Source organism: Cavia porcellus, unplaced genomic scaffold (genome assembly GCF_034190915.1).
Source record: "Cavia porcellus strain 051 isolate PalLab524CR breed Dunkin Hartley unplaced genomic scaffold, mCavPor4.1 scaffold_6, whole genome shotgun sequence".
Lineage (NCBI taxonomy): Eukaryota > Metazoa > Chordata > Mammalia > Rodentia > Caviidae > Cavia > Cavia porcellus.
Window position 1 is genome coordinate 66294191 of NW_026947489.1, and position 9021 is coordinate 66303211.

The window sequence follows — 9021 nt, forward strand, 5'->3', positions numbered from 1 at the left end:
TGGCTCCAGAATAAAAATAAATAAAAATAAAGAGAAAACCCTGCTAAATACAGCGAGGTGATTTGTCGTCTTTCCTTTGTAAGGCCATTTGTCTTCTCTCGCATCAAATCTGTTATAAAACAGTCAAACTGTGAAAGTGGAAATCATGCCAGGGATATGGAATATTAATACCCAGGAAGGGGGCAGTGACCCTTTTGTTGGCAAGGTGGCTCCTGCCCCACCCCTTGCAAGTCCACAGAGGTAAAATTATTTTGCTTGAAAAGAATATGAAAGAAGCAGCTAGTTGTAGGAACCACAGAAGTTTGAAGTTAGTTTTCTTCCTTTGTCTTTGTTTTTTTGGTACCAGGGATCGAACTCACCTTACCCTTGCCAGGCAGGCGCTTACACCCTCCTACACCCCGAGCTAAATCCCTAGCCATACTACTCTTCCTTTGTTAAGGGAGAAGATTTGTTACTGATGCATGAGAGTACCGTTAATATTTAACCCTAGTTTCCTTCCCACCCTTTGTCCCTCTTTCCTCTCCTTCCTTCTCCCCATCCTTTCATTTCTTTTGTTTGGGACCTGAACCTACTTCTTTGAACATTTATAAATCTGTCTGATCTTTAGGGGACAGGCCAGAGGCCACACGTCACCATCTGTAATTTAAGGCTGTAGGGCTAAAAGCATTTGCAGAGGTTTGAAGGACCTAGTTCTGACCTGACTAGGGAGCGCACTGGAACAGACCTCTTCGAGTCTCCTTCATGCCCTGGGAGGATGGCGATGCAAGCAGACCGCACAGGGTAATTTATGGGCTCCGCTGCTCGGGGCGGCCCTGGTCCTCTTAGAAGTGGGTCGTGTGCTGCCACCTTGTGGTAGATATGGGCGGCTGCGGTTTTCTGTCTTGAAGCGTTGTAAGTTGAGCTGCTGATTGGAGATAATTTCCTTAGATATAGATTTAGGGAATTAGGGATGCAGGAAGGAATTTGAGTCACTGCTGCTTTGCTGCCTTGGTCTAGATAAGAAGGAGGTCTTTGGTGAGAAAAAGTGGCTTTCGTTTCCTTTTAGCGCTCGCGCGCGTGTGTGTGTGTGTGTGTGTGTGTGTGTGTGTGTGTGTGTGTATGTGTGTGTGGTTATTGTTCGGTTTGCATGTGTTTTTGGTGTGGGATGTGGTGCAATTTCAGGAAAGAATCCTGGTTACACTTGTTGGAGGACATTGGGAGGAATAAGAGATGTGCACTGACCTTCCTTGGCGGAATTCAGGAATCACAGGCTTTCCGTTGTCGGGACTTGGGTACCATTCTAAACAGTAGTCGCCTTTTGTAAGAGCTGCATCTGGGCCGGGAGTTGGGGGCACACCTCTGAGTCCAGTAGTCTGGGGGGCTGTGGCTGGAAGACTGCGTTTTTAAGCCCCGCTTGGGAATTCAGCAACTCAGTGAGACTGTGTCTCAGAATACAAAAGGACTGGGGATGTGGCTCAGTGCAGACTGTACAAGAGGAAAAAAAGCTAAATCTGTGCATTTGGATCACCTTCCCAACAAAGTCCAGTCTTGAGAATCTGAGTTGAGGTGTTGCCTGCCTTGATCCTGTTCCAGCACAGGACACTGGCGTCTGTCTGGATCAATATCTAAGCACAGTAGGTCATGGAGGTGTTCTCACCACCTTTCTCTCACCTGTAAAGTCACTGATACACAGCAGGGGGTTTGAGTCAGAGACGTGGGAGGCATGAAGGGTCCAGGAAGCTGCTGTCTTGTCTGTGTCCATTGGGAGCTGACCGTGAGGACCCAGGGTTCCAGCATTTGGCTGCTGTGCCTGTCCCTTTTTGTTGTCATCGATGACTGTGCGCCTTATACAGCGGGGACTTTGCTTAGCGCTCTGAACACAGTGTGTGTTGGGAGGGGCTGGTCCGCTCCTACCTGGAGGGAGCGGGGGCTGCAGGGCGCTTTACCTCAGGCCCCAAGTCTGGTCAGGATCTGGGCCCGAACCAGAACCAGCTCTGACTGGAGATTGCAGCCCTCACACTTATTACGTGCCATGATGTTCTGCCACATAAAAATGATTTGTTGTGTTCGGTGGCTGTATACAGTAAGTCATTGTCCCCTGGTCTTCAGGCATTTGTGAAGGGAAATGGAGTAGCACACAGCCCTTGCCCCTTGGCCCACTTTGTCTCGGGCAGTGAGAGTTGTTTTTGGAAGACAGTCCCTTTGGCTGGGCCGCCAGCACAGGCCCTGTGAGAACTGGTGTGATACCTTTTCGCGGGTATTTGGGGTACCTGGACATACTGGGAGCCGGCAGAGAGCGGCGCTGTGTGAAGGCAGGCAGGACAGGGAGGCAGCGTGGTAGAGGAGGCCCTGCTAGCATGTGTGAGGCCCGGGTTGGGTACCTAGTACCACAAAAAAAAAGAAGGAAGGAAAAAAACATAGGGTGCAGCGGGGCCCCTGCCAGCTCCTGGGTGGCTGCTGTTGCTGAGATTGGCAGAGGTTCGGGGCACCTTACTGGGCATCAGCAAACTGGAGGACTCTGGGCTTCCACCTGCTGGCAGGGAAACTGCTAGGAGCAGGCCTGAGGCCAGTTAGCCTGGAGGGGAGGGTGCAGGTTGGAGACAGCAGCAAGGAGCGGTCAGCCTTGCAGCTGTCCTGCTTCTGAGGAGCGGGGTCCCATCAGGGTGGCTTCGCCAGCAAGTGTGCGGTCCCACCAACAGGTTTCCTGGCACTTTTCCCTCTCCGGCCCTACCCCAGGCTGGGCCTTGGTGTCCGCAGACCCCCACAACAGCTAACAAAGTTCAAGGAAGTGTTTACCTGTGAACTAATTTCCTGTACCTGTGTGTCGTCCTTTGAGGCACAGACCACAGACATCTAACCTGTGTTTTTAAGCTTCCGACATCTTAAGTTTTCAAAACACAAACATGAAGAAAATAGCATAACAGCACCGGGAATTGGTGGAGCACCCACCTACTCTCAGTGACTGCAGCCAGCTGGTTCTGCACTGCCCTCGTCTACGCCGACCCTCCTCACGTCAGGTTTGATGCAGACTCTGCTAGACCCAAGCACTGGTGGAACTGGGACCCGTACTGTGACATCCCCTTCATGTGCTTTGTTGTTTTCTGTCTGTGGAGGGTGCTGAGCCACGGCAGAGCCAGATGCTGCAGCACCTCAGCGTGCGGCGGGCAGGAAGGGGCAGGCTAGCCAAGTGTGGTGTGTTGGGTTACCTCCGCACCCCAGCAGCAGCAAAGGCCATGTGTAATTTCAACGGGGAGGGCAACGTTGTTATCTCCGCTGGCACGTGCAGGACTGGTGTGTCAGACTTGCTGCCAGACCATAGGAGGCTCCCTTGGAGAGCAGAGCAGGACTACTTGCTTTGCACTGTCTGCCTGCCTGGGCCATCGGCACCACGGGTAGCACCTCGGGGGACACCTTGCAGCTGAGAGCTCCCAGGTCCTGGCAGGCGGAAAGAGTCCTGCCAGAGCAGGCGGTAGGGTTCCTCCAGAGTCCCCAGTGCTGCAAGCTACTGACCTAGCAAATTGAAAGTCTCACACAGATCATTTGCAGGTTTAATATGCTCCTTTGTGCTGTTTGCCCAAATAACATCGTGAAAGACAATGATCTGTGTTGCGGTCCTGTGAGGAGCGCACGTGTGGAACTGCAGGGAACATATCTGGGTTCCTGCATCCGTCTGGGGACTCGGATATTACACACGTGCCGCCCATTTCATTTAGGGCCGTGGAAAACCTCACTCAGCACTGAAGTGATCGCAGCTCACAGCTGGTGACAGGGTGCCTACTCTGTGTCTCTTTGGAAGAATAACACAGTAAATAAGCTGAATCCTAACACATGCTTACACACACACACACACAGATTCTGTCTTTATGGAAAATGGCTGCTAATCCATGATCATTTTTTTCCAGAAACAGGTTTTATGATAATATAGTAAAAATATTAAATTAGAAAATGCCTCACTAAGGGTTATAAAACCTTACTACACTAGAGATAGGTAATTATCCCCTCTACAGCCTAAATGACAGTTTAAAAGAAATAAAAATGTTAGTGCTCATTACTTGCTTTTGTAGATTGCAATAAAGGGTGAGTTAAATTTTAATTCAAGGAAGAGCCCCTCTATCGACCTTCTACCTGAGGTGCACGTCCTGTTAATTACTTCATCGCTTCTTGTCCTGCCTGATTCCAGCAATAACACACTTCCTACTGGGCGCTGCCACGGGCCACAGAGACCGCGGTGCCAGGGGAAGGGCAAAGCAGGGACGCAGTGCAGACCAGGGTTCAAAGCTGTGTTCTTCCTGTGATCCAAAGTCAGAATTGGGTTTTGGAGTTCGGGTATTTCTTTTTTTCTCTCTTTCTTTGTTTTTTTTTTAAGAAGCCCAGGTTCATTACTCATAGCCTTAAGGGGACCGGAAGTATTCAGCTCTGTACTTACCCTGAGAATGCGGTGGAGGCGAGGTTAGCCTGAAGGATTGACGGTGCAGCCTCTCAGCACAGCTTAGCCCTGGCAGGAAGGTGCCACAGGGAACGTGCACCTGCAGTAGCAGCAGTCACCCGGCCCAGTACCCCTTTTGGTCGCCTGGTTTTGGTGTTTTCCTTGAGATGGTGCAGGGCTTAGGTCACATTTATTTATATGCAGGTATTTCTGTCTTTCCTGCAGCACTGACACCAGGTCCAGCACCTGAGGTTAGGGAAAGTCAGGACTCAGTCTTCATCCTGGGTGCATGGAGACTTTCCCAGAAGAGAGTAGCCACCGAGTTTGAAGCAGTCCTGTGCAGGAGGACCTGACTCTGAAGAGGGTACATGCAGGGCCCAAGCACAGGCCAGGGGTGCAGGCGAGGCGACTGAGAAAGAAACAGCCGAGGCCTGGGTGAGAGACGATGCCTGGGCCACACTGCAGGAGAACATGTGCAGGGTGTCAGCGGTTTCTGGTGGGAGGTCACTGTGTGGGATTTTTGAGAGGAAAGGGTTGCTGTGTACAGTAATTCAGAAAGAATGAGAAGAATCCAGTGACAATGTCATGATGCAACTCCTTTTCTTGTGACAGGACTTTTCAGCACATATAACTACACAAAAAGTACAAAAATCAAAGAAAACCAAATAGATTACTGCCGAATCCTTTTCATTCTGGCAGTAAATCATATACATCTACAGACCTATGAGCAATAGAAGAAAGGAAAGGCGTTTTCTGTATAATTAGATGCAGTGATAACCCAATCCAGAAGAAAAATTTTAATCATTTAAAGTGACTTACTGTGTCAAGAAATTAAAATATTTGCATTCCCATTTTTAAATTTCTAAAGTTTCAGGACCATTCCACTTACATACCTGTTTTTGTGGCCAACAAGTATAATAGAGTGATCAATAAAAGATCGTCAAGCATAAAACAATTATATTAAAACAAAAATCTGTAGGGAAAAGTCAAATGGAAATACAAGTTTAAAAAGAAAATGATGCTATAAAATTCCCAAATGGAGTGCTTGTCTGTGTGTGTGAATGGTGGTGGAAAGTATTGTGGCACAGCAGTTCCACTGGGTACATTACAGATGGGATGTGAGGGCTTTGTTTTTAAGAGTTAATATTTGGGGCTGGGGATTTAGCTCAGCAGCATAAGCACCTGCCTTGCAAGCAGGCAGTCGTGAGTTCGATCCCTGGTACCAATAAAAATGAAAAAGACAAAAAAAAAAAACAACCCAAAGATTTAGGGGCTGGAGATTTAGCTCAGTGGCATAAGCACCTGCCTTGCAAGCAGGCGGTCGTGAGTTCGATCCCCGGTACCGATAAAAATGAAAAAGACCAAAAAAGTTAATATTCACAGCATTCTGATAATTATATTCTTGGTGACAATTTAAATTTACTCTGAAAAACAACATGGCAGCCTGCTATGTGTGAGGGGCCAACGCCTTGGTGAGCCTATTCCCATGTAGGAGCTGCCTGTGACCTGGTGGTGCCAGTCCCTCACCAGTGTGAAACCCCGCAGTGCAGGAGCCCTGGATAGCGAAGAAGGTCTGGTGCTGAGGGTGCCCTGGCCCCAAGGAGGGTCCACTCTGGCTGTCCTGGAGCCTAGGGCATGAGGGCAGGAGGTGCTGGGAGAAGAGGCATCCTTTGGGCCTGGGATTTAGCTCAACACTATAAGCGCCTGCCTCACGAGCACAAGGTCATGAGTTTGATTCCTGGTACAAAAAAAAAAGAAGAGGCAGCTGCAAGGCCATCACCAGGTCTATAGCGGAGGCTTTGGGGGTACGGTGGCCACTGATGAGCTGAGTGCTTTGGGAATGTATGCGTAGCCTCGCCTACCCCTCCCCCTCCCCCTCTCCAAATATCTTAAGGACCCAGGACCACTCAGCTTCCATGATGCTTTGCCATGAGCAGCTGTGTGTTTGTCAGCTTTGCGCACCTGAGTGTGGAATGATGTCCTATCACGCCGTGGTCACGTCCCTCTCTGCTCCTGGCTGTGAACCCTGTTGGGGACAGTAACTGCTGCCTTTGGCCCAGGGGCTGGTGCAGGCAAGGAGGCAGGGGAGGCAGCCTCTGCACCAGCAGTGTCGTCTTAAAGTCACGCCTCCTTTTAGTCATGGCCACTGTCTCCTTTGTGCCATTTAATTTTATTGGTGGTGGTGAAGTGGCTGGAGAGACTTGAGTTTCTCGACAAATAGGCACAGTATGGCAAAGTGAGGCGGGCGGGGCCTTGCCATTGTGGCCTCTGGAGCTGGGGCCTGGCCTGTGGAGGCTGAGTCAGGCAGGCAGGCAGGCAGATCTGCAGGGAGGCAAAAGAGGCTGGGGATCTCAGGCCAGCAGTGTCCTTTTGTCTGGAGGCCTCCAGGCTGGTCAGTAGTTCAGGGTGAGGTGCCGCCAAATTCTGCAGTAAAATTTCTGTAGTTAAATTGGAGATGTGGGGCTGGGCATTTGGCTCAGTGGCGTAAGCGCGTGCCTGGCAAGCACAAGGTTGTAAGTTAAATCCCTGGTACCACAAAAAAAAGAGATGTCTTTTCCCTACACACACTTTCCTGCCTGACCTGTGGTCCCCAGCATGACAGCTCGTTCACAGCATGACTCCCATGGTTTCTTAAAAGATTTTCACTTTTTGATTTTCTAAAAGCTTTGACATGCTATTTCTTGTTATAGTACCTCAGCCCCTCCCCAAACCAAAGCAGGGTAACCTCAGAAAGACTAGCAAGTTCCTTGCATTGAAGTCTTGGTGAACTAAAATACATGTTTGGAAGATTGAGGTTTTTGTTTTTTTGTAAAGTCAGGATTGCTGATGGCCCTCAGCTGGAGAAGTTTCTGAAGACTCTTTTAACAAGATGGCAGACAGTGTTCTTGGTTAGATGAGGACGTCTCAGGGCTGGTCCAGCTTGCTTGTGGGCTTACCCGCTTCCCGCCCATCACCATAGCCTACTGTGCGCCCACTTGATCCCCAAAAGGAAAGTGTCCTAGAGCAGCTGGCATGGTGGCAGGAAGGACCCCAGGCCCCTTTGAGGATTTCTGGCAGATGGTTTCAGCCAGGTCTGTGTTGTGTGTTCCACAACAGGGACAGAGTTTAGAAGGGATTAATTTACCCAATTTTCAGAAACCCAAGAAGATGCTGGCATGTTAGAATTTTTTTAAATGTCAAAACCCAACTTTAGAAATAAATTAGCCAATCACATTCTGTGGTAGATGAGACTAGGGAAGGGGAGAGAGGAACCTGGCTGGGCTACCGCACATATGATGGTAATTGGAATCTTGTTGCTGGGTCATTTTCATTGTTTTTCAAGTACTGCCAAGTCCAAGAAAATGTATGAAAACTAAATTATATCCCCCTGCATCCCATGTCTGATTGAATCCTCCTCATCGTGTGGCAGTCTCATACATTCTATTAAAATATTCAATCTTGTTTTCCTACTTGAAGAGCCTGTCTGTAAAGGGCAAACTTAGGAGGACTCATTCCCCAGAGACAGGGTATCCAGCCACACCGCACTATTTACATATTTTACGATGTGACTGGCTGCTTCTGGGTCTCTTTCTTGTGTTGTATTTGTGAATAAAGGCTGCAAGATGCGTTTTTTAATTACATGGCTGTGTTTTCAATTGAAGAAACAGATGAGGGTATTTCCCAGCTTGGTTTTCACCTTGAAAAGTTAACCAGCGTGTTAACCAATTTGCTTCGTTTGTCTTCCAGGACAGAGTTGTATCGATCTCTTTTTGGGCAGCTCAACCCTCCTGCCACTGGCCACAGGGACTGACGCTGCCCTCCCTTGGCTACAGGACCTCCCAACGCCATCCCGATGGAGGCAGCCGTGGCTTGACGGGGACATCAGTCCTGGGCAAGGTGCTCGCTCACACACGTGCCTTCTCCCTAGTCCTTTCCCCATCACAAATAAAGAGTGCTGTCACCACTGCCCACGTGTGATTTGTTAAGTGCACAGAGAAAGTCTCACCCAGGCTCACTAGTGTGGCTCATCTGGAGGGCTGTTTTCCAGGTAAACGGATGGCCTCATGCTATATAAAACCACACGTTTTGTTCATCCATTAGCAGAGGCTCAGCTTCCACACTCGGGCTGCTGTGAGCAGTGCTGCAGAGCACATGGGCGTGGAACTGTCCCTCCTGCATGCAGATCTCCACACCACATCTGCAGCCAGAAATGGATTGCTACAACGTATGTATACAGCACTCTTTGAGGTAGAGTTTGCTGGTTTTATTCTGAGTATGTGTCATGTTGGGGCTCAAATTTAGGCCCTCACATGCTAAGCACATGATCTGATCTGCACTAACTGCCCACCCCTAATTTTGGTTCTTTTTTTTTTTTTTTTTTTTTTTTTTTTTGCTAGTGCTGGGGATTGAATCCAGGACTTCACACCTGGTAGGGAAGCACTCTACCACAAAGCTACGTCCCCAGACTTTATTTTGAGACAGAGTCCTGCTAAATTGCCTAGGGAAACCTTTAACTTAGAATCCTCCTGCCTCAGCCTCCTAAATAATTTGGATTATGGCTGTGCCTCCACACTAGCCAATTCTAATTTTTAATTAACTTCACAAAAGAAGTATGAAGGGGATGCTTCTTTCAGTGG

The 9021-nt window shown here is 48.9% G+C and overlaps 1 protein-coding gene across 1 annotated transcript in view; it reads left to right on the forward strand.

The window, feature by feature from the left end:
• Aatf (apoptosis antagonizing transcription factor) overlaps positions 1-8350 on the forward strand; it is a 97395-nt gene extending 89045 nt beyond the window's left edge. Inside the window, exon 12 of the mRNA XM_063249620.1 lies at positions 8132-8350. Within this exon, the coding sequence (XP_063105690.1) occupies positions 8132-8195 (64 nt within the window). The 3' untranslated portion in view covers positions 8196-8350. The remainder of the gene's footprint in view (positions 1-8131) is intronic.
• Positions 8351-9021: the final 671 nt, after the last annotated feature.